At 47.2% G+C, this 25,303-nt stretch overlaps 1 protein-coding gene across 1 annotated transcript in view; it reads left to right on the top strand.

Annotated features, from left to right (window-relative positions):
• Positions 1 to 18,534: 18,534 nt before the first annotated feature.
• The window catches only part of SLC25A33 (solute carrier family 25 member 33), a 123,999-nt gene continuing 117,230 nt past the window's right edge, over positions 18,535 to 25,303 (top strand). The window contains exon 1 of the mRNA XM_069610024.1: positions 18,535 to 18,783. Within this exon, the coding sequence (XP_069466125.1) occupies positions 18,740 to 18,783 (44 nt within the window). The 5' untranslated portion in view covers positions 18,535 to 18,739. The remainder of the gene's footprint in view (positions 18,784 to 25,303) is intronic.

Here is a 25,303-nt window from a genome sequence, read left to right as displayed (position 1 = left end):
ACAAGGGAGAAGTTGCAATGGGACGACAAGCGAACGAAATGATGAACTTGGAGTTAATGCCGTGAGCCATTGTGGTCGGGGATTGATGCCCCTGGGAGCAATTATGGAGCTCCCTACATGCCGGTGTCCTGGGAGGATTATGACGTTGTGGAAGGTTGTGCACTATGTTCTGCTTGAGACGTTCATGAGGGTGGGAGTGAGTAAAGAACCCTGCCACGCTCTTCTGTTTGCGGAGCCAGAGAGCTTCCATTTCTTCCGACGTGGAATGCTGAGGAGAGATCGAGCTGTGCATCGAACGAGTTCAGAGAGTTTAGATTCTGTGCCAGCTGTCGGGACTTCCACACTTGATGGGACATGAAAAAAGGAAGGAAATGGAAGAGTGGGGGTGCTGGGCACCGATGAGGTACAGTGCCCCCAGGACTAGTTGGTTTCCAGCAGCACTGGATTATTTTGGCTTGAGTTTATGTTTATTTAACGTTCTGCTACCGAGTTGGATGGAACTATGATGATTAACTTGGAGGCCTTGATCGCCTTTATAGTTGTGGGTCCCAGACTCACACTTCTCTTTAAATTCAGTCCACCTGGTATACTCCCCTTCCAGGTATTGACACTTTAGTGATTAATTTAGAGTCCTTCAAATCTCCTTATATTCTCTGGGTTGGGGTCCCAGACCTGTGAATCCTGTTTCCCTCAAGGTTCCCAGCTTCGACATCATTGCCTTGGGCCCCTTTCACCTCGCCTCACACTTGTGTACCTTTTTCAATGGTCTGCAATGCTCTCAGGGATTCCGTGATGCTTTTGGCTCGCTGCACTGTTTCCTCGCCGGTCAGCAGTCTCCTTCTGCTTGCTGCGGCTCTGCGAGGGAAATTTCCTTCCAGCGACCGTGCTTCCTGCTCCGCACGTTTGCCGACCCAATGTAACATCAGGAGCTGCTTCCTCCTCCTTCGTAAAGCGGTCCCTTGACACCGGACTCTACTTGTGGCGGTGTGCTCCCTTCACAGCTTGCTGGTTCTTCCAGGGAGGGTTCCGCATTAGTCTGAGTCCATCCTCGGGTTTTATACACCGATCAAGTCCATATTGACTAGATTGCTCACTTTGGTTCTGCACAGTACTCCTTAGTGCTCCGCGCCTCCTCGTTGTCCCAATACTAAATTAATAATTCTCCCAACAACTAACAGAGTCCATCCTCGCCTTGATATTAGGAAGGGGAACTCTATTTGGGTTGTCCTGGCTCTTCCTCATCCCAGTACTTCCCATACTGGAGGTATAAGAGAAACACATGGGAACAGTGGGAACGGTACTGGTATGGGTTGGTGAGGAAGGTGGGTTAGAGTGAGGTGGGCTGTGGGGATACCATGTTCTCCCCAGATCGTCACTAATCCCATAGGGGTCTTCCCTCCCCATGATATCAACCCACTGAATACCATCCCCAGGGGACTATCGGGTAGCCGCCTCACCTCCCTGGCCTCATGGAAATGGACTCCTCCTAGGGGAGAAGTGACAGCACCCAGGGATTCGTCGCAGGGCACAAAGCTTCCAAACAGAAATGATACATGTGTCAATAGAAAGGTACATTATTTAGCTTGTGATATTTCTACAGGCTGCCGGCACTTAACAGACAGCTACATAGAAGCTATTGTAAAATTACTCAGACCTAGCACCATAACCCATATGTGGGAGGCTTTGCCTGTCGGTCGCCTCCCTCCACCTTTAAGGCGGTAGGGGAGGGGCTGGCAGGCGCCACGGACCTCTTGTGGCCTCAGGCCGCGGCAGTGAAATTCCACCTACTTTCTTCATGTTTGCCTGTTACTATGGAAACAGGGGTGGCCATTTTAGTACAGCCAGACTCCTTGTGGGTCGTAGAAGGTGAAATTGATGAAAATAACGCCAGAAACGTGTGTGGACACTCCAGTGTCCCGATCACTGCTGGTGGGGTTCTTCTGCTCCTCGGTCGATCCCGCTCTCGCAGCAGAGCAGATGAGAGCTGCGGTGGTGGCCTTATCCCTGGGCATTGACTCCCTCATCTTCGCTGTTTGCAGACACCAGGGCAATTGACTTCCTTGCCCTAGTTTCAGACTTTCTTTCACCACCAAACTGATTTTCCACTTGGCCAGGTATTACTCTTACAATGTTTCCAAAACTGTGTCACAGCTAATGTTTCCTTTCCCTTATTTTGCTCTTAGTCTCACAATCAATCTGGTTTCCTTCACTGTCAGAGACTGTGAATATCAAGATTGATGAGGAAACTTCAATGGGTGCAGGTCCCGGAATTGCATGCACAATCCACCTGATATACTCTCATGCCAGTTACTATTATTATGAGGACCAACAAAGATGCCTTATGGGTGCAGGTCCCGGACTCGCAGATACAATCCACCTGGTATAATCTCCTGCCAGGTACTATTATTATGATGATTAACTTGGAGGACTAGCTCGCCTTTATGGGTGTGGGTCCCAAATTCACACTCTCCTCTCACCACGTTCAGTCCACCCGGTATAATCTCCTGCTAGGTGCTGAGACTATGATGATTAACTTGGAGGCCTTGATTGCCTTTATGGTTGTGGGTCCCAGACACACACTTCTTTTTAAATTCAGTCCACCTGGTATACTCCCCTTCCAGGGATTGAGACTATAGTGATTAATTTGGAGTCCTTCAAATCTCCTTATATTCTCTAGGTTGGGTCCCAGACCTGTGACCCCTGTTTCCCTCAAGGTTCCCAGCTTGGGCCTTGGGCCCCTTTCACCTCGCCTCACACTTGTGTACCTTTTTCAATGTTCTGCGATGCTCTCAGGGCTTCCATGATGCTTTTGGCTCGCTGCAGTGTTTCCTCGCCGGTCAGCAGTCCCCTTCTGCACGCTGCGGCTCTGCGAGGGAAATTTCCTTCCAGCGATGTGCTTCCTGCTCCGCACATTTGCCGACCCAATGAAACATCAGGAGCTGCTTCCTCCTCCTTCGTTAAGTGGTCCCTTGACACCGGACTCTACTTGGGGTGGTGTGCTCCCTTCACAGCTTGTTGGTTCTGCCAGGGAGGGTTTCGACATTAGTCTGAGTGCTTCCTCGGGTTTTATACAATGATCAAGTCCATATTGACTAGATTGCTCACTTTGGTTCTGCACGGTACTCCTTAGTGCTCCGCGCCTCCTCGTTGTCCCAATACTAAATGAATAATTCTCCCAACAACTAACAGTGTCCATCCTTGCCTTGATATTAAGAAGGGGAACTCTATTTGGGTTGTCCTGGCTCTTCCTCATCCCAGTACTTCCCATACTGGAGGTATAAGAGAAACACATGGGAACAGTGGGAACGGTACTGGTATGGGTTGGTGAGGAAGGTGGGTTAGAGTGAGGTGGGCTGTGGGGATACCATGTTCTCCCCAGATCGTCACTAATCCCATAGGGGTCTTCCCTCCCCATGATATCAACCCACTGAATACCATCCCCAGGGGACTATCGGGTAGCCGCCTCACCTCCCTGGCCTCATGGAAATGGACTCCCCCTAGGGGAGAAGTGACAGCACCCAGGGATTTGTTGCAGGGCGCAAAGCTTCCAAACAGAAATGATACATGTGTCAATAGAAAGGTACATTATTTAGCTTGTGATATTTCCACAGGCTGCCGGCACTTAACAGACAGCTGTATAGAAGCTATTGTAAAATTACTCAGACCTAGCACCATAACCCATATGTGATCCTTCCAAAGGACGGGTTGCTATAATTGATATTTAATATCGGGATATGCCGTTATGGTTAAGCCACTGTAAAATCTCCCACATTTGAACACTTCTGAGTCTGTACAGTGGTATCTAGAAGCAGAAAAGGCATTTACCTATAACACACTTGTTCTCTACTGCACCAGTGCTAGACCTGCATGTTTAGGTGAATCCCTTTACACTTGTCTGTCATGAATAAGACACGTTTTGCTTTGGCTGTGCTTATACAGAAACACAGTATGTTTAGCCCACAAACATTATTTAACCCTACCCCAGACCATCTTTGGCAGTATAGTCAACTGAATGCTTAGTTTACACTCACCTCTGATTGTCGCACTGCTGCTTGCTATCACTGCTTTGTCACTAAAAACGAAAGAACAGCATCTGTCTCTCTTGAATTGCTAAGTACGAACTGATCCTACTAAACAATTCCCACATCACTCTGACTCACTGTCCTGTCCTCATTCCTGCCTTATTACTTCCTGGTCCCATCAGTGGAGAACCATATGACTGCATGCTTGTCACTGCAAACCTCTAACACCCAAGTAGAGCTATTCTTGGCGTATGTACATTTGTACTGTCTTTAACACTACATTGGTATGGTCGTCATGGCTCGGGGTTCTAGATGTTTTCAATTTAACAATTATATAAATATATTATCGACTTTGCAAACCGGTTTCCATAAAGGAACTGGTACAATATGTAATAGACTTATATTAAATGAATTAATGCATCAGGTGATGAAAATGTCTTCCCACAACACTTGAGGAAGCATTTTCAGACCTCTTGGCCGAGTTTGACAAAGTATGCAGGAAAATACTGTGGAGTAAATAAATAATCTGGGCTTTGGAAGAAGGTATTTGAAAACAGATGTTTTTGTATTGCTTATAGCATGAACCTAGCTCATGAGCAGCAAAGCGCTTTACAACAGGAGGGTTTTAAAGTTCAACAGCCTTAAAGGGCATGAGTGCAATGGTTCAAACGGAGCACCCATCAGGAATTTGAGAACCAAGTTGAGGTCCCATACCGGAACCTGGAACGTAGAAGGTGGGAGCACATTTGTGAGCCCTTTCAGAGACTGAGTGACAAAAGGGATCTTAAAATAGGAACATTCCTCTGATGAGCGCTTAAAAATGGACAGCGCTGCCAGTTAACCCTTAATGGTACCAACTTGCAAACCTTTATGTGCTATGTTTATGTCGCTATGTTCCCTGCCATCCTGTTCACGTGCCTGGTCTCGGGCGCCTTAAAGATAACCATCATATCACATCACTACTCTTCCTCTCTTCTATACACCATCATTCAACTAGAACACAGCTATACCCTTGATTAATTTGGCCTAGCTGTTCACATATGAATACTACCCCATGAACACTTCATCACCCTAATAAAACACAGCTAGCCGAGCACATTCCGGCCTAGTCGCTCACATATGCGTCCTTCAGGCCTAACGCAGCTAGAGCCCAGTCTGGGTGTCCACCCACCAGACAGGACACATCAAAGTGACATCTCCATCACCCACCTAACGCTAGGATGCAGCTACCACCCAGCAATTACATCAGCTGCACACATATCTGGTGCACCCACGCACCCTACGACACTATCTCTCTCTACTGACCAGAACTACGGTTCCCCAGGGCATTGAACCTACCAGCGCGTTGAGGTCATACCAATGATATATAGAGCGCTATATAAATGCCAAGTAACATTACCAAGTAACATAACATAACAAGGAAAGAAGAAAGGATAGAACCTCTGGTGTTGTACATTGAAAAGGATCAACATTCCGGTCTATGCACTAGTCACAAGTCACAAAACTTATTCCAACAGCAATGATACAGAGACTTTGTTGGCGGCCTCCTAGCCGAAAGCAACACCTCCATCACGTCATCTGGAAGGTTCCAATCCTTGTACCTAAACCTTTCAGTAACCAAGCATGAAGGTTGAGAGTATTGACCTCTGGATGAAGAACTCAAACCTCCTCTCACAAGAGAAGATCCACCCTTAGCGGAAGACGTACCAGAGGACAGATGGACATATCCAGAAGGTCTGGGTACCACGTTCTGCTCGCCCAATCCTGGGCAATGAGGATCATGTGATTTCCGAACCTCCTCAACCTCCTGATTACTTGAGGAATGACGGGGACTGGAGGAAACGCATACAAAAGTGTTAACTCCCAGTCCACCACCAATGCGTCTTCTAGAGCTCCTAACCGAGGAAATTCCCTTGAGCAGTACAGCTTGCACTTCCGGTTGACATTGGTCATGTACAGATCCACTTCCTGAGCTAGTTCCCACCCGTGGGAGACTGTGCTCTGCTTGCTCAGAGCATCCGCTGCCGTGTTCTCCTCCCTGGCCAGGTGTACCGCTGATAGGGAGATTCCTTCTTGAATAGCCCAATACCAGAGCTGCATTGCCTCTCTGCACAGTGTTAGTGACCCTACGCCTCCCCTTTTGTTGATGTAGTGCATGGCCACTCTATTGTCTGTCATTACCAGGACATCATTTCCCCGTACAGATGGCAGAAAAGACTTCAGCGCAAGTCTGATTGCTCTCAGCTTCGAAAGATTGACGTGTAGTCTGGACTGCGATGGAGACCAACGACCGCTGACAGTCAAGTCGTTGGCGTGTGCTCCCCACCCTGTGAGTGAGGCGTCCGTCACTACAGTGATCTCTGGCTATGGTTGCCAAAAGTGTTCGCCTTTCAGAACATTTTCCTCGCAGGCCTACCACAGCAGATCCCATGAGACTCTAGTCGGAATCTGGAGGCGATCCGACATCTGTCCCGAGAACTGGGACCATTGCGATCTGAGAGCCCATTGAAGGGGCCACATCCTCAAGCGGGCCTCTGGCACCAGGAAAATGTAGGATGCCATGAGGCCGGGCAACCTCAAGAACTCGAAGGCCAGAAGATTCTGGGCATGCTGGAATTCCATAACCATTTGAAGAATGTCATGAGCCCTCACCTTGGGAGGCGAGCACTTTCCCAAGGAAGTGTCCAAAACAGCCCCAATGTACTGGAGCTGTTGGAAAGGTGCGATATGGGACTTCTTGAAATTAAGGGAGAAGCCCAGTCTGTGAGAGTGGCAGGTAACGTTGAGATGATCCAAGGCTTGTTCAGGAGAACGCGTACTGATCAGCCAATTGTCCAGGTAGGGGTAGACGTGAATGCCCCCTCTCCTGAGATGCGCTGCCACTACCACCATCAGTTTGGTGAATACCCTTGGGCGGAGGTCAACCCGAATGGCAGGATTCAAAACTGATAGTGCAAGCCGCCAACGGTGAACCTCAGGTATTTCCTGTGCTTGGGATGGATCAGCACATGAAAATAAGCATCCTGAAGGTCCAATGACACCAACCAATCCTGAAGTTGGAGGGCCTGTAGGATCTGAGAAAGAGTGACCATCTTGAACTTGTCATTCCTGAGGAACTTGTTCAAGTATCTCAAGTGGGTCTCAGTCCTCCGTCCTTTTTGGGAATGAAAAAATATGGGGAATACCAACCCTTGTTCCTCTCCACTACAGGCACTGGTTCCACGCCGCCTTTCTCTAGCAGGGTTAACATCTAATGCACAAGGAGCGGATCCAGAATCCTCAAAGAGTGTTTCCCCGGTGGATTGGTGTAACGGGCTCACTCGACTTATAAATTAAAACACTGAGGCAGGGAGTAGATTTTTGGGTTTTGATTCTTCCCAACACTTTTATTAACAGCAACTTCTCTCTTTCTATTTTTTTATTTAGGAAAAAGGATACGTCTTTGCTTCAAATTCCTCAGAGCTTCAGGATCAGGACTTTTCTTATAGAAATGATGTTTAGGTAAGTGTCTTTGTTCATTCACAATTTCCACTTTCTGCTCTTTCCTCTATCACTTCTCTGTTTCTGTCTCTTGACACTTTAGTTTTATGTATACTGCCTCTTTCTTCTCTTTTCTTTAAACTCTGTGCATTTGTGACTCTCTCACCAGTTTTCTTTCTGTGGCTTTTTTCCGTTCCTTCTAGCCTTTCAAGTATCCACTTCTTTTCAAGCTTCTTTTCGTTCTCCCATGAAATGGTGCTTTTGTTTTGAACAAATATCTTAAGGTATTGTTCCCTCTTTTATTTTATTATGAATCAGACATTTCGCCTCATAACTGTTGCTTAGGGCTGCCCAAAGTCACTTTGTCTTTGTAACACATCAGCCTCTTAAACTTCAGTCCTCTTCCCCATTAAACCCTTAGCCGCGTTGATCATAACACTTCAGAGTCTTTCATTCGCTTTATCCTTGGCTCACACAACTTCGTATTGACTCACCCTGTTCCCCAATTGCCTTCGGGACTCGTGAGTCATTCACGTCTCCTTCCTTTCCTTCCTCCGATCAGCTGCTTTGCTTGTTTACAAACTTCCCTGGGCTCCGCCTCCTCAGACTCGGCTCCTTCAGTCCCCGTCTCCTCCACACAATAGAGCCTGACAGGCCCGGCTCTTTCGCTTGTGATCAGCTGTCTGGGCGATGCCTCCCTCTTTTCCTCTGCCACAGCTTCCAGAGCAGATGTCGGATCCCGCTGACAGGCTGTTATCCTTCAGCGTAATTTCACATGACGACAACGATTGCCAAAACTCTTCAAAGCGCAACGGCACATAACTTCACCCGGCGACAACGATTGCCAAGACTCTTCAAAGCGCAATGGCGCGTATCTTCACACGGCGACAACAATCGCCTTTATCAGAACAACGAAGACTCCTCTCAGAGCGCAACGGCACTACCAGCTTCAATAATAATTCAAACTCTTCTCCATTAACTTTCTTAGTATGCCCACTCGTAACTACCACTCGTCCTCGTCCTCTCATTCCTCAGCAGTCACCTAGCAACGAACCCAAGAAGCTCAGATATTACAAAAAAGAATTTCACAAGCACCTTTCTGTTGCATAAACATAACCATTCCCCATCAAAGAAGTAGGGCATTAATTTCCTGGTATTTATAAGTATTCTAGCACCCAGAAACTAGAACTTCATCACAATTGGTCTGAGGCTTCTTGATAAAGTGAAGGCAGTAGCCGTGGGCTATTGTTTCCAGAGCTCACGCATCTGAAGTAATGGCTCGCCATTCTTCGAGACGCTAAGACAGCCTGCCCCGCACTGGAGAGTTGTGATTGAAGCCTTCAGAGCGGTTTTGAAGTGGCTGATGCAGAGGCCGATGGCACAGAGGCCACTGCTGGAGCTGACTTGGCACCTCTACCTTGTCCACCACAAAGGAACTTACATTGGCCCCTTTGACTGGCCATTCCTCTTGCCTTTCCAAATGAGGAGTAATAATGAAAGGATCTACCCCTCCAAGGTTGTCCACTAGCACGAAAAGGCTGAGGTTGCCTAACGGCAGCACCTAAAGACTTTGCCGCCGCCTTTGAGGTCTGCAACTTATGAAGGCTCTCGTCAGCCTTGCTGCCAAAAAGATGAGACCCGTCAATTGGCATGTTGAGAAGACGAGCCTGCACATCAGGTGCAAAACCTGACTTCTGCAACCACGCAAACCTGCTTATCACGGTGCTTATGGCCATGGATCTGCCGATACTATCTGCAAGAAACCAATCCAGACTGAAGGGACTCACAAATATCTTCCTTGCCATCCTTAACAAGAGCCAGGAAGCTGTCCCTCTCTTCCCCTTCAGGAATGTGCTCCGCCGCCATGGAGATGCACGCCCATAGAGTGTACGAAAATTTTGCAAGCGCACAGGTGGAGTTGGCTGATTTCAATGCCATATTCCCCGCCAAAAAAATACCTTCTGCGTCCATCAATCTACGCACTTATCGTCCCTATCTGGGGGGATGGTAGGGTACACGGCCTGCTTCAAGGTAGCCGTAGCTGCCTGGACCACCAGACTCTTGGGAGTGGGGTGTTGTGACACATATCCTGGGTCGATACTGGAGGGGCAGTATTTTCTTGTTAGAGAGTTGTCATCTGCCGGATTAGTTTCCAGGGTCTCCCAATTCCTGAACACCCTTTTTTGCAGAGCACATGTAATGGTAACAAAGGATCCGTAGGCGGACCCTTGTCCAAAATATCCATAAAATCATCTTTATCATAAGGCGCTGGCGGTCTGGACCAGCCTAAGTACTCCACCACCTTAAATATAAGGTGCCTATATGAGTCAGAATGCTCCCCAGGGTCTGGCTTGCGAACTCCAGTTCAGGAGAGCTATCAATCCCACTTGCGTTATGTAAAATATCACAAGTCCTGCATCCTGCTCTACTCTGATATGAGGCACTCCGGAACATTAGGTGTGCCATACTGGAGCCCAAAGGGGACCTCTTCCTCCTCCGAACGTTCCTCCTCCTCAAAGAAAGAAGTGAGGTTCTGAAAAAAATCCTTTCTTTGAAGAGGGACAAAGCTTTTCTCTGGTATCGAGGCCAGAGGCTTGGAATGCATCAAAGGCGTCGACTGAGACTTAGCCAAAGCCTTTCTAGCAGGGTCAACAGGCTGAGCCAGTAAAATAGGCCCCATCAGCGTCGACGGCTTTGGCTTCGGCGTCGCCAACGACGTCGACAATGGCACCGAAAGGCCTGACAGGCGTCGAAGACGCAACTGGCGCCAAGGACGGCGTTGATGGCTTTGAGGGTTTCAAAGGCTTCGAAGGCCTCAACGAAGTCGGAGATCGTGACCTCTCTCTCTGCTTTGAGTGTTCCTTCAACCCCTTGTCATGAGGCCTCGAGGGCTCTCGATGGGAATCACGCACGTACCTGGGCTCAAGAGCGCGCAAGTATCGGGTCGAGACCGCTCCTTGCCGGCTTAAACAGAAGATGCAGACGGATCCTTGCCTTGTCTCCCAAAAATGTTAAGCATCTCCATACGGAAAGCTTCCCACCCCGCCAGTGTTGATGTTTTGGAGGGGCATATCACCCCCTTGAGGGTACCGCCTGACAAAGATGACGAGGAAGGTGACCGGCGGTGCCTTCGCTTCGATCGTTTCGATAAGGATGAAAGGGTGGCGGGAACAAATACGAGACCGTGAGTGCTTGGACTTCTTCCGACGAGAAGAGTCGCTCCTCGCTTTGTCGGTCGAAGCCCTAGCCGATCAGGATTTACAGGGATTGGACACCTTGCCTACCTGTAATTTTGCCTTTCATTCCTGCAAGGCCTTCTCTGTCATGGCCTGACATTTGGAACAAGTATCCCTCTTGTGGCCCTCGCCCAGGCACCACAGACAGACTTGTTGCGAGTCTGTTATCGACATCTTGGAGCTGCACTCCTTAAACTTTTTAAACCCAGAACGAGGAGTCATCGTGGTTGAAGACAAAGACATTGTCGGAAATGAAGCAATTCACAGTACTTCAGAAGTATGAGACGTGCCGAGTTTCACAAAGCAAACACATTTGCGGAAAAACTGAACTGAGGGCAACGGGCGCCGTGCGTGCTACTTATAACATCTGATGATGTCACCCTCGATGGAGGCCTTTGAGGGACATCGACTCAGCGCCATCGACGCAGGGCAGCCTCTGCCGAAAAAGAATTCCGAAGCAGCCGAAGCTGGACTTTAAATGTCGAAGATGAGGAATACGTTGGAGGACACAATCCATTCAAAACATAGACTGGCCATAGAGTAATGTTCTTTACATTTCACTGTGTCAGCTCCCATTTTCACCATTTCATATTTATTTTTAACATTACCCACACGTCGACTCTTCCATGTCTTAGTCCTAACTCTTGAAGGCAGTCTACCTCCCCCATTCAGTCTTCTAAATAATCTCAATCCTATTACTTTTTCCCTGCTGACTGCCCCCTGCTCCTGGAGTATAGGAGGAACAAACTGTTTCTTGCTGGCCTCTGGTCAGCTCACTTATGACAGAGGCCTGCTGGGGTTTTTCTTTTCCACACTCCAACACTCTCCACCACAACTACTGGCTCCCTTAGCCAAGGCCAGGCTTTGACCATGGTATAAGAATGAGGCAGTATAGCGCAGCATGTACATTTGGAGGGCCCCTTTGACCTTGAACAGAGTTGAGGACATGGGGATCCCACAGAGCACAAGCCGCCATGAGTAGCAGTGGCATGATTTGAGTGAGGCTGTACTGTTCCAGGGGGAATGAGCCACATCCTCTCTGCCTCCGCCTTCCGTGTGGGCATGCAGGACAGCGCCAGCAAGTCTAAGTGTGCATGTGCAGTATCAGCAATACTTATTATGATGAATCAGCAATGATTCCACAAGGAAACCTGGCCTGGGACCCTTCTCATGTGGCCAGTGAAAGGTATATGCTTTCTGATCCCGACCCTGGGGGTGGTGTTCTACGGGAGGATCACATGAAGTGGGAAGCAGGTCAGGAGGAATGGGGAAAGCCCCTTGTTTAATTTTCCACGCAGCCCCACTCTTCTGATTGCTTATTGTAAAACAACAGAAATAAGAAACTCTAACTTTGTCATTAGGGACTTCAAGTCCCATAATCTTCTAAGTACTGAGATGAGGAAGATGACTGAAGAGGTGCAGAATGGCAGAAAGGTTCAGATCATTAATGCAAACGACCCACACCTGAGGGAGGCTGAGAGGCTTAAAAGGCCCCCTAAGGTGCCTGCTAGAAAAGGAGAGAAGAGCAGCAGGAAGCAGAAGCAGGATGGTTGGCAGCCCAAGCAGAAGCCGGAGGATAGAGAAGACGGTGGGCCATTCGTTGCACAGACCGACTACCGGTCCTGAGAGGGCCTGTGCCTCTCGAGTCCTGAAGTGTAGGGGTTACAGAGCGGGAAGCGTTCAAGAGGGAAGCTTGCCCTCTGGCAACTTAATCTGCAGAGGCTGTGCAGTGAAGGCGAGAGACGTTTTCCCTTCCCGGAGGCCGTCCCGCCTCCTAGGGCCATGTGGTTTCTGGTGGCTGACGTGCACCAGAAAATCTCAGGAGTGATGAGGGCTCCATTAGAAGGTGGCGCAGCATACAGAATCAAGAGGTTTGCCGAGTCGTGAGAAGCCACAAGAAGAGAAGTCCTGCAGCACACGAGAGGAAGAGAAGTGCACATCTTACCCAGCAAGTTCACAGACTGTGTGTGACCCCGGAGCGCTCCCTCGCCACTTGCGTTTGCAAGGCAGGCGTTCGGCGAGTGAGAGACACTTGTGTGTGAATGAAAGTGACTTGAAAAGCACTTTTGAATTGCATGCTACTGAAACGAAGCAAGAGGAGCGCTCACAAGCGAGAGAGACTTCCAAAGTAACCTTGAATACCAAAGTGATAAAAAGCATCAAAGCCTCATTAAATGAAAGCCAAAAGACTAATATTGAAAGTGTGAGTTTGTGGCAACACCAAAAATATAAAAGGGGCAACGTTGTTAAACGTGAAAACCTACCAGCATTGCCCAAGCCAAGATAGAGTCAAACCGAGACAGTTAAAATCTAGCAGACATTGTCAACGGTGGAAGGGGGATATTGGAAGATACATAAGCAGTGACACGTGTTGCTCATGCATTGCACAACCTGCGGTGAATGTTGGTATAAACTCACATTATACAATTCAAAGGAAGAGAAGTAAAAGACCCTTTTCTATCAGTCATTGGTTACTAGTGTAGTGGGGAAACAAGAGTGGCACAAAGGCTGCCCTTCTGGTGGAAGAGATCCAGAAGGAGAGGAGCATTATTTTCAGAAGAGTGTCAAAAAACACTCAAATAAATCTTGTGGCCCTGAATAGTTGTTGGGAGTTTTGAAGCTGCAATTTGTTGAACAATATAAAGTTGTGGTGAAACATTTATCAAGAGATATTAACGCTTGTGATTGTGAATTGCTGTTCGGGCAAGGGAGTAAACCTGGATTGCAAACTGTTGGAAGGAGTGGGCCTGGCATGGGAGTAAACCAGGTGGACGCTGAAGAAGTACTTAAAAGTGGTGCTAACAAATACTATTGATGTTGAATGTGATGCTAAAGATATATGTGGCAAATGTTTCCATGTGTTATTAACAAATCAAACAATAACGACTACTTTCATATAAAGAAATTAAAATAATGAAAAAAGTCTAATTATTATTTTTTCAATTTGGGGGGTCAACCCTCCTCCCCCCTGTTTCCCCGGTTTTATTACCCCACCCCAACACCCTCCCCACCCGTTTTAATTCCTTACCTCACCCCCATATATACTTTTAACAAAAACATTCAACATTTATTTTTATTCGTTATGCAAGTTATTTGTTGTTGTAAGTTCAGTAATATCACTGTATACCATGGCAAATCATCCTGACCAAGGCGCAATTTGTGTTGGTTGTGATACTAAAGGTATACCAAATTAAGTCAGAACTTTCTAGTGACAAGTTGAAGTTGCTAAAGGCATTTGTGGCAAATCATCCTGACCAAGATAATTATTGTTGCTGTTGATTAACTGCAGAACTGGTCAAGGAAGGGAACAACACTTGCACTTACTGAGTTGGAACTTTTCATTGACAAGTTGAAGTTATACCAGATTTTGTTGGAACTTCCTGATGACAAGTTGAAGCTATACCAAACTAAGTTGGAACTTTTTATTGGCGAGTTGAAGTGTGGTTGAACATTGTTGCAAATCAGGATTTCCTTGTTTTCTGTTCTTGAACTGTGAAGCACAATCACATTGGAACCTGGGGAAGGGAATTCACCCAGGTTACAAAGAGAGACTGTGGTGACATTATAAATTCAATTATTATTATGTTTAGAATTGCCATGTATTTCTGTGTTTATTTGTTGTATGTCTAAGTGGGAGGGACAGGTATCCTTTATTAGAGTGTTTCCTTTAGTTTATTTTAGGCAGAGAAATCTGTGTCAGGGTAGGGATAGTGAGGTGTTCATCCGATCTTATCTTATAATAAAATGGCATTTGTTGAGAAAACTTCACAAAGTTGTCCGCCTCACATTTCTGACCCCTCACACAATCTTCTATGGACCTGGCAAGAACTAGAGAGACTATTCCTGGAGCGCATGCCCATTGCAGACCCTGCTTGACCTACTTAGTCACAATGTGTCTTCAGTGTCCTCACGCTCACCACTGCTATTTAATATCTATATCCGGACACTGTTGAATATCTTCTCTGAATTTGGTCTGTCATTCAACTTTTATGCAGACGACACCCAAATGTATGTGCGACTCAAGCAACAACGGGAAGCAAGAGATTTGGTTCTGTCCGGCGCCAATAAGATCAAAAGCTGGATGCAGGAGAACAAGCTCCAGTTGAATCCCTCGAAGACGGAGGTCATCGTCTTTGTCCCCAAGAGACTGATAAGAAGCACTGTCCATAGTACCCGCTGCCCCTCATTATTCGGTGTTGCCACTAAATATTCAGACGCTGTGAGGAACTTGGGCTGCATTCGGCAATCAAGCATGGATTGCAACTCTCAGGTTAGTCAAATGGTCAAATTGATATACTATCAATTGAGACTTATAAAATTGGTTGTGTTGCTCATTGCCATGAAGGACCTGTCAATGATAATAGGCACACTTGCCAGTGCTAGGCTGGATTACTGTAATGCCTTTCTTATGGGGACTCAAAAATGTCAGATTAAAAGACTACAGGTTACCCAAAATCAAACCATTAGGCTAATCTTCTCATTATCTAGAAGAACAGCCATTTCTAAATACTGGAGGAATCTCCGTTGGCTCCCAGTTCAGCAAAGAGTCGTGCTCAAGGTGCTTTGCTTGGTATTCAAATGTATTCATGGGATGGCACCAGCCTACTTGAATATAAAAATTCAGTGGTTCTGTCCACAACAATATCTGCGTTCAAAGGACCACTCTCTTTTGCAGGTCCCATTAGCCAGAACAACTAGCTGGGGTGATAGGCGGTTCTCTTCCTTTGGCCCTTGAGCCTGGAATTCTCTCCCATTGGATCTTTGAATGATTGAATCTTTGACTGTCTTCAGGAAACAGTTAAAAACCTATCTTTTCCCGAAAATGCATACCCACGACAGACTTCGAGCTAGTCCGATGTAGTATTGACTGAATCAGTTTTACTTATGCGCCTAGATGCAGTTTCTGCCTGGTCCCCTCGGGGTACGCGCTTTATAAATAATAAAATCAATCAATCAGTATCATTTTTGATTGGGGAAGTCATGGGCAAGTGAAATGATAAATGAAAGCATGTTTTACTCTCTTTTGGGTCTGATACTTCAAGCCCCACCCCCAGGAAGAGTGTTGCTGCTAAGAGGTAGCCCAGGTCAGATTTTATCTAGAGTTTAGAATACCTGATCAGGGAGATCCTACATGGAGAGAATAGATTAGCTAAGCACAGGGGCAGACTACGCATTTGGGGATCCAGACATTGCCCTTCCAACACCCTCCTCTTCTTCATCGTACATCACCAGGGGAAGAAGTCAAAGAGCGACCAGGGAAAATATCTATGTAAACCTATAGGATGTTATAAAGGTCCTAAATCATGTGGCCAAATGGATGGGTTTTCAATGGAAAATGCCCTTACCCCAACACCAAGCCCATGGTGCAGCCGTTTTTAAAAGACTGCAAAGAGGGACCTCACCCTCATACCAGGCGTCAGAGATAAGATATGGAGGGAGTAGACATAATTATGGTTCCCAGATTCTTGAACGAACTCTACTTCCACAGAATCGAGGATACAATATATTCCTTCCTCACTTATAGTGGACACCCTCCTCTGAGTTGTTTCTGATTTGGTATTTGATATGGTGTGAGTAGGGGCTCTCTGTATAGGCACTGTGGTTCTGGCCAGATGTCATCTTAACTTGAGAGATGTACAGACTGTCGCAGTCACCATTTACCTTCAAATTGCAGTGTCTGTGCTCTTCGGAGTGCAATTTAAGGAAATGGTCCACCAAGCGCATAAGGAGAAGCACTTGGGTACTCTTTCCCCAGAAGCAGTGGTCCTGTTCTTCCAAAGACCAGGCCCTCTCACCCCACCTTTCCCAGAACCCAGGCTTCAGGCTAACCCCATTTCAAGGGTATGAAGGGTGTTCTCTTCCAAAAGACAAGAGCAACTATCCCTCCCGAATCAGCTTGCGCCTGACTGGACCAGCATCTCACCATCCACCCAGTGGGAGGAGGATTCAGGCAATTTGATCACCAATGGTAAAAGCACAACACATGGGCCCCAATACCATCCAAAGATGATATGCCATAGAGTTTTATTCATGCCCTCCCTGCACAGGAGAAAATGACCACACCATGATGCAGGGATCACATGAACAGACCGTCCCTTCAGAGGGAGATCCAGAGTCTCATGGAAAAGAATACCATTTGTCTGTTCCACCCAGATTGCAGGGCAGGTTGCTATTCCATGATCTTCCTAATCTTAAAGACATTGGTGATCTACAGGCTTGATCTTTACCTAAAAAGTGTGAATGTCCTTGTCTCCAACTTCAAGTTCAAGATAGAAACTCTCCAATGGATCACTCCTCTTGGGTCTACCAGTGGCTGACTTTTGTCACTGGACCTCGTGGATGGCTACCTGCACAGCCCTACCGGGCCGCCAACCATGTTTCTGAGCTTTGCGATAGAGGACCAGCATTTCCAGTTTACCATGCGCTCCTTCAGAATGAGATTGGCCGCAAGAGTGTTCATCAAGATCCTGGTACCCTTCGTGGGAAGATCATCTACCCTTATTTGCAGGATCTCTTGATCTGGGGTACATGCCAAACAAGCCCTGGCATGGCATATATATGGGTCACAGCTTTCTCCTGAATATCAAGAAATTGCAGACAACCCTAAGTCAGGATTTCCAATTTATCAGTGATCAGTTCAGGACAAGTTTGCAGAAAAGTACACCTTCCAGAAGCCAAGAGGTAATTTGAGCACATTCACGCCTCATTGCTGGCATCATCTTCCCGGGAAAGCCCATCATGACTTTTCCAGGTTGCACACCCATGATGGAGCTATTCTGCTAAGATTTGTAATAAAGTTATAATAGGTTTAGCAACAATCGTGGGCATGCCTTTATTTATTTATGGATCTATGATATTTGGTAAACTTCAAGATTTAGGACTGGGGCTAGGAAGAGTGGGCATGGGGGTAATGCTCTGATTGCTTACTGGCATTCTTCAATACCCCCACTCCTCCCTTTCCTCATCACAGTCCGGCTGGCACCTGCTTCTTTCTGCTGAGTCACTGGAATTGAAACAGGAGGAATGGTGGGTAGGTAGATTCTGATGTACTACGGGAGGAGGGCGTGAGGAATGCTCACAAGAGATTAGTAATAGAGCAGAGTATTTAGAAGACTGGCTAGGGTAAACTGACTGACTTTAATAATGATAATAATTTGTTTACATAGCACTTTAATATAAAGCGCATTACATAGAACATATTTACATACATTGCCATTATTACCCATCGAAGTTGGTACGAGTTGGCAATGTGACGAGCAAGATTAGGACTAGGTGTAAAGTAGATTACTAGTAACTCGCTGACGTTCTTCATTAATTCCCTCCACCCTAAGAAGCAGGCAGGCCAATTGCTTTTTATCATCATGTTCTCAAATTCTGATAACTGTGTGAATCTGCCACGCCAGCGAATATTTCAAGCAGAGGCTGTGCTGTACTTTTGCTACACACGTGGGGAGAGGAGTGTATGCGACAGCCACCATGGAATCGGCAAGCATTTTTTAAGAACCCCTCCAAGCACCAAGCATGTTGCGAGTCGGAAAAGTATGATTCCTACACATTTACCGTGCAGCTTACTGAAAGCCGTGACGTCGCGACCACGCCCCCTTTTTCGTGGTTTTACCCAGCACAATATTCCAAAAGCCCTATTTGAAGTGCGCCGGCGCACTGCCTTCTCGAGAGGTTTCCCTTCAAGCTCCGCCCTCCTTTCTCACAGGAGGGATGGCCTCCGCATACTCCTATGACGTCGTTTACCGCGCCCCCGGGTTGTCAAAAGAACACGGTTAGACTCGTGCCGCCCTTGCGCGCACACCTCCTTTGACGTCACAGGCCACGCCCCTCTACGGCTGACGTTTGAGCTGGTGCTGGAAACAGCCGGTTCCGCACTGAAGAGAAAAGACGAGAAGAGACCGACAGCAAAGCGGTGAAAGGTAGCGGTGGGGGCTGCGGGAACGGAGCGGGAAACCCGGCTGACCTGCGTGCGAGACAACGGAGGACTGAAGTAACATGAGTAGTCAGAAGGATACCCTGCTGCATCTCTTCGCTGGAGGGTAAGAGTGATTCGCAAGACGAGAGGTGGACCATCCTCTCCAGAGACTGACCCCCCCCCCCCTCCGAAAACCGAACCCCTGCCAGACACCCCACTCCTCGGGGAACTGTAACCTGCTCCTTACCCGCTCACCATAACCGGAAACTGCTTTACTTGGAGAATGGCCACCTCCTTCGCCACCCGAGACTGGCCACCCTCGCACTTGACCCTCAGAAACGGAACCCCTCCCCTTCAGAAACGCAGACAACCCCCCCGCGCCCAATAGACTAGCCACCCGTGCTGATGCATGACCCAGGAAGTGTGTGCCCCTGTATGTGTAATCAGTACCTCGGAATATGAATGTGCACTTGCTCAAACTATCACAAATCTGACATCCTGCTAGATTTGGAGACCGACTAACTCTCTGTTTCTAGTGGGGTCTGTCTCCCCTTCTGTTACGCCATGGCAATATAAATGCCTGCCTTCTACTATGATATATTTTATTTGTATAACGCTCATACACAAGTGTTTTTCCAATAGTGTCTGGCCTGTTTCCAAGGCCTTCCTGTCTGGGAAGGTAGCGGTTCAGTTTTCGTTTTACCCATCGTCCAGGTTGGGACGTGGGGCACAATTTGGAGGTCAAGTCTTTCACTGTCGATAATTAACTTTTAGACCTGTTGCCTTCCAGAATATAAATACTGTACGCCCAAAGGGAGATGTTACCCTGTTATGTATGCACCTTGCCACAAACCTCCACATCTCTGTCGGATTCGCTGTTTTATACAGCGCTAACCTACTGCCTCCCTGGTGCCACCCAGCGCTTTTGGGTCAATGCAGTAAACCAGTGCCGGAAAAAAGGCACTGCCGCAGTAAGCAGAGCAAAACGTTTATGTACCTCTGTCTGTGCTGAGCCCCAACCACTTGAGAGGGACCTTATATCCTTAAACACCCCTTTATATAAGCGGTACTGCTGCATGGCTGCACCTGCTTTTCGCTATTTTCGTGGTGTTTTATATTTTTGTTTTTTTGTGGTGTGTACATATGATCTTAACCTGCCTATGGTTATTTACTGGCCATATTGTATACAGCGGAATCCTCACCCCCATGTCACTGAACCTGCCTTCGCGCTGCTCTGTTACCTGCCTTGTCACCTGTTAAAGCAAGGTCCGTGTTCTATAAGAGACACAGTGTTGTATAAAGGCAAGAATGTCCCCTTTCATACATTTTGGTTTTTCTTTGCTCACCCAACGGTCTAACTTTTTAGGAACCTTCTTCACATGTGTGTTCGAAGACCAATCTACCAATTGCACTAGATTCAAAAGGCAATAGCAATACTGTATGTAGACTACAACATAAGCCTGTAAATTCGTGTTAGCTGGCAGAATGTATTCGTTAACACCTAGCCCAACAGGACAACACGAAAGCCCAACAGGACAACTTGCCTGTTGGGCTTTCGGATTACATTGGCAACAGCATCTTGTATAAACTTCCAAGAACAAGTGCAGACGTGGGAAGCATCATTCTTCCTGTTAGTGGCCCAGTTTGTCTACAACCAAAAAAGTAATGGGTGGGAGGTTTTAAATAAAATAGACCCACTGTCGCTGTTCTGGGCAGCCTTGCACAGCACCGTTTTTTTTGTCCCTCTGCACCATTGGGAAAGGGGTACAGCTATAGGCAAGTCAGTCAGGTACTGCCATCAATGGGAGCAGCCCAACCGAACTGCTAGGCCAGGTCCCCTGGCATATTTCAGCCTTGTTAGGCCTCATCAGTGAAGCGCAGCCTGGTTGCCTATGGTGCAGCGAGCAAGAGACCCAAGTCTGGGAATACCCTCTCTCACACGGAGACAAACTATAACCAAAAAGTGATGGGTGAAAAGTTTGAATACATCTGAACCACTGCCACTTCTTTGGGCAACCTTCCTTCCACACGAGGCAGCAACATGTCTGGGGATGCTTGTAGTCTCATTCAGAAGGTATGTGACGTAGCATTTCTGGCTGGACTGCCCCTTTTGGGTTGAGAACAAGTCTGATTTGTATAGGGCCTTTCTTCTTCTGTAGTGACGCGACAGGCTGAAAAACAGTGGTCTGGAAGATGATCCAGAGCTGTGCCTGTGATTAAGATTAATTCTAAACCTTGCAGCTGTCAACTTTTTGGTTTTGCTTGGGTAGCCCTGTTTATCTGCTTTAGAAACAAAAAAATAATCTAACCTACAGATTACTGGACGATGCTACCCCCAGACATCACCCCTGGCATGAAGATAGCCTGAGGTGCGGCGGAACATCCCGGAGAGCTGTAGCCCGATCCCAAAGCGAAATCGGAACGGAGAAGCCCCCCGTTCACCGGGGCATGAGATTATCTCCCAAGATGGCGGCTCCTGTAGGCCCGCACTGAAGCCTCCAGCCCAGCCGACCAGACCAGCATGGACCTCGGTGGCCGAAGTCCCAGACATCCAGACTGAGAGCGACGAGGCGGCCGCAACTCGCCTCGGGCCTGCACCCCGCAATAGAGGATGCGGTTGGCGCCTGGTGCGGAGAGGAGCCAGGGCTTGAGGCCCGCCCGCCCTCCCTCCCCACCCCCCGGGTCCCAGCAGGCAGAACAGTGGTCATTCCCCTCCACCCGTGGTCTGTGGAGCGCTGCAGGGGGTCCCCCGGGGCTGCCTTCCTTCCACTGCCTTACTTGGATCAGCCGCCTGACCAGCATGGGCAATCCATGGCAGCTCCACCCCCCCCCTCACGACCACGGCACCAGTGGAGGGGCAAACCGGGCATCTCCTCCAGCTCACCATTCCGCGGCAGACGGCTTCGGCAAGGAGCCAAGTACATGGATGCAGGGACCGGACCGTGACACCACCTAGGAGCTCAAGCAACATCACCCTCCCCCTGACACCGGGGCGGTTCTCCAGAACCGAACCTATAACGCCTGGTCCAGGCCCTCACTCTAACATCGGGCCCGTGGTCGGCCCAGGCCCAGAACCCATCCCGTCTGCACTGTCGGCCACTCCACCATACCATCACGATCCCTTGTGGACAAGCCGTATCATCCCGGGGACCCGGAGGAGCGACAGGTCCGCGGCCCGCGTGCTCATCCAGCACGGGCCCAGCATCTGCAGTATGCCTCCTGCCCTGCGACAGGCCCGCAGGCCCTGACATCGGCCTGGGGGAGGCCCGAGATATCTCCTCCTTGGCGGCCCCTCCTGCTCAAGGCAACGGCCCCTTGGGGCCCCTCCACCTTGATCCCCATGGACTCAACGGACTGCCATAGGGGCGTCCGTCTCCCTCCCCCCGCACCCCCCTCTACACACCACCCGGGGGCTACAGATAATGGTAGTGCAATGTGCTCCTCTGCCTTGCAATACCCGCTCCCCGCATTCCGAACTGGCTTCACCTTGGCCATATCAAGAGATGTAGATGGCACTTAAAATTTAATTCTAGGCAGGTATTACATATAGATATAGCATTTATAACGCGCATGTACACAAGTTTGTGTGTGTGGCACCTGTCTGCTGGTCTTCCCTTTAGTATCCCAGTCTCCCACTCCCAAACCGTCTGACTCAATCCCTGGCAGGGCCAATACCCAAATATGCAGTTGAGAGGGCGCTTCCAGTTGAGCAGCGGGACGCGGAGGAGCTTCGTACCAACGCTGCCTGGCGTCTGCTTCCCCCGCAGTCTTTGCTTTAGGCAGGGAACGGAGAACAAGGAAATGATCTTGTCTGCCCGGCAGTGTCATTGCATCGCATTTCCCCGAAGATCCTGTACAGTACACGCATTGCAAAAACCCACCCACTGTTGCCAGGATGCAGACGGTTTGTAATATTTTTTTTTCCGTTCAAAGTGTCCGTTGAATTCTGTGCGGAAACTGTTCTGACCAGCCTTCGGAGCAACATAATGGTCAACTTTATAAGGCCCAACTACTAACTACCTTCTGCTCTACAGCTTCAAAACGGCGAACTTACCACACACCTGTATATACTACTAATTACATTAAGACTGCGCTGAAGAAATCTTTCTTCATTGAGAATCCCAGATTAATGTATTATTACGAATGACGGTAGCAACCTCTAATAAATAAAATATGGCTAACACGTTAATCACATGTGTGTTGAATTGTTTTTACCAAACACCTCCCAGTGTTTGAAAAGAGGAGGGAGGTTGTGTCCACCTGTATTATGATTGTGATTATTTGTAACTTTTTTTTCTACGTTTTGAGGAAACTTGACTCCCAGCAAAAGAAAAATGCATATGGTCATGTTCCATGTGATAATGTCGCCAGGTAGGCGACTTTGTTTTTTCATAACCCCTAAAATACTTTCCCCCAAATATTCTAGGAGGGGTATAATTTTATATTTTTATGATAAACTCCCATCTTAGACTATTTGGGGAAGTGTCTGATTTTACTAATGCATTTTTGGGGGGAATGTCAGCTTTTTCATTGGACACCCACGCAGCCTGCAGTTCTCCTTTTTCAAATCACACAGCATTCAAAATACCATTGTATGCTGTCTGCAGGCATCAATAACTGATCGCTGGTTTTAAATGCTATGCTGATGGCAAGTATAGCCCTGCTGTCCTTTGCTCCCAAAACATAAGGGGCAGCAAAGACCGCTGCGGCACAGCTTTAGTGATGGTGTGCTCAGCAGTTCCATATATTCTGGAGAAAATTGCTTTGCGGTAATTTACTTGAGTGATTACTTCGAAATGTTACTTTTGTGTCTTTCATTTTTTTTTTTTTATTTGGGGAGGGGTTCCTCCCCATTCCGCCCCTTCCTTGTCGCTATCCCAAACCCCTCCACCTTTTTAGCCCTTAATCCACAACTACATATATATAATTTGCCGGAATCACTTCGTAGTAATTTTTATTGTTGAATGGCGGGAGACCATGCTCGGCAAAGCAAATGATGTCTGGATGACCTCGCAGGCATGCCAAAATTGGTGTACACTATGGTGCAAAAACATTCCAGTCAGCCCCCTCCCCCCCACTTCTGCAGTGTCCCTATTTGTTATTTTCTTCTGTATGGTATGCACTATTTGAGATATAAATTTAAATTGAGGAAAATCCTTTACTCGTGTTGACTCTTATCTACATGTCATCACGGCCCTTTGAAAACCAATGTTGACTATCATCTGAAGTATGCAATGCCTTCTGCGCTTTTCCATGTGCTGGTTGATACTTTCATGGCTGCTCGGTTAGTACACGTGGACACTATATTATACGCAAGCTATTCTTTCACAGGTAATGCTTGAACCGCTGAAGGCAGTCATTTGGAAGATCCATTTATGACCGCACATTTCTTGGATTCCTTTCCTAAAAAATGTAATCTATTCATATTTGTTTATTGTGCTTAATTATAAAACCAACTTTTCACATACATTATAAAAATTCAAAACTATTCTTATGCATACAAACATTGTGTACAATCCCATTAAAAAAAAACGGAAGTTTCATCAGCGTTGCAAATAGCCAGATACGATAAAGTGCAATGAGGTATTGCCTGAGTTTAAACAGTAAGTCCAAAACATACTATTTTTTTATCTCGTCATAATCATATTTGAATCTTTCGTGATTACACACGTAGATGCTCCCCAGGACTGTGCACAAAGTCATGAAATGTCTTGATGTCTCCAGAATATGTTTCAATCAACATATTCGGCAATAACTTCAATCATTAAGTACATTTAACTTGGACCGACAGTTAATACAGGTAGCTGGTTGGTTTGTAACATTAAACTATATTTTCGAACTGCAGGTGCTGGACTTTGAAGAAGAAACTGCTGCATAGCCGTAAATTTATGGACCTCGGGATACGTTTTTAATTTGGTCAGATGATCGTAGTTATGTTCCAGTCCCATACGTCAACTTTTTTGTCTAATATTCTTTATTTTCCTAATTATCTCGGGTGATGGAACACATTCCTTTTTATATTTATCTAACTCTTTTCGCATCTGGCGCTTCACATGCCTGATTTCTTTATCAAATGTACCCTTTGCTTTCGGATCAATGATTGTGTATAGACACCTTTACACAGCTTAAAATTAGCTGTCGACGCTTTATGACAGCTTTCAATTTCATTAAAGGACATTTCTCAAAGCTTGTCTGAATGAATATGTTCTATTTTGGCTGTAAGCATATTCTTTTGGGTCCAATTGACATGATTACCGCCCCGATTTACATTGGCATCGCCAATTTTAAGGTTGTCCTGATCACAATGGGCAAATTTGAGAAACAAGGAGAGCATTGGATGATTGCTACAATTTGTGCTCCTCGATATTCAATTTATTTACGAAAAGGAATGAGTTTGTCACTCCAATGTAGATGGTCAAGTGTAGCTCTACGATCACCATTTCTGTGTTTCCCTGGTATATCCCCAGTTGTTTGAGTATTTAACATGGTCCGCTCCCAGTCATTCATGAAGTTATGCCATATCCTACCCTATCTATTAGATACCTTTTTGGATTGACTTGCTTTTACTTGTCACATGTTCCACCCCCCACCCCCATCCATGACAATCTACTTTCTCTGTTTTGCGCATTCAGATCACCTCCTAA

The sequence above is a fragment of the Ambystoma mexicanum genome, chromosome 8 (assembly GCF_040938575.1).
Source record: "Ambystoma mexicanum isolate Mex_15411 chromosome 8, UKY_AmexF1_1, whole genome shotgun sequence".
In the NCBI taxonomy this organism is placed as follows: domain Eukaryota; kingdom Metazoa; phylum Chordata; class Amphibia; order Caudata; family Ambystomatidae; genus Ambystoma; species Ambystoma mexicanum.
This window is presented reverse-complemented; position numbering and strand designations above follow the sequence as displayed.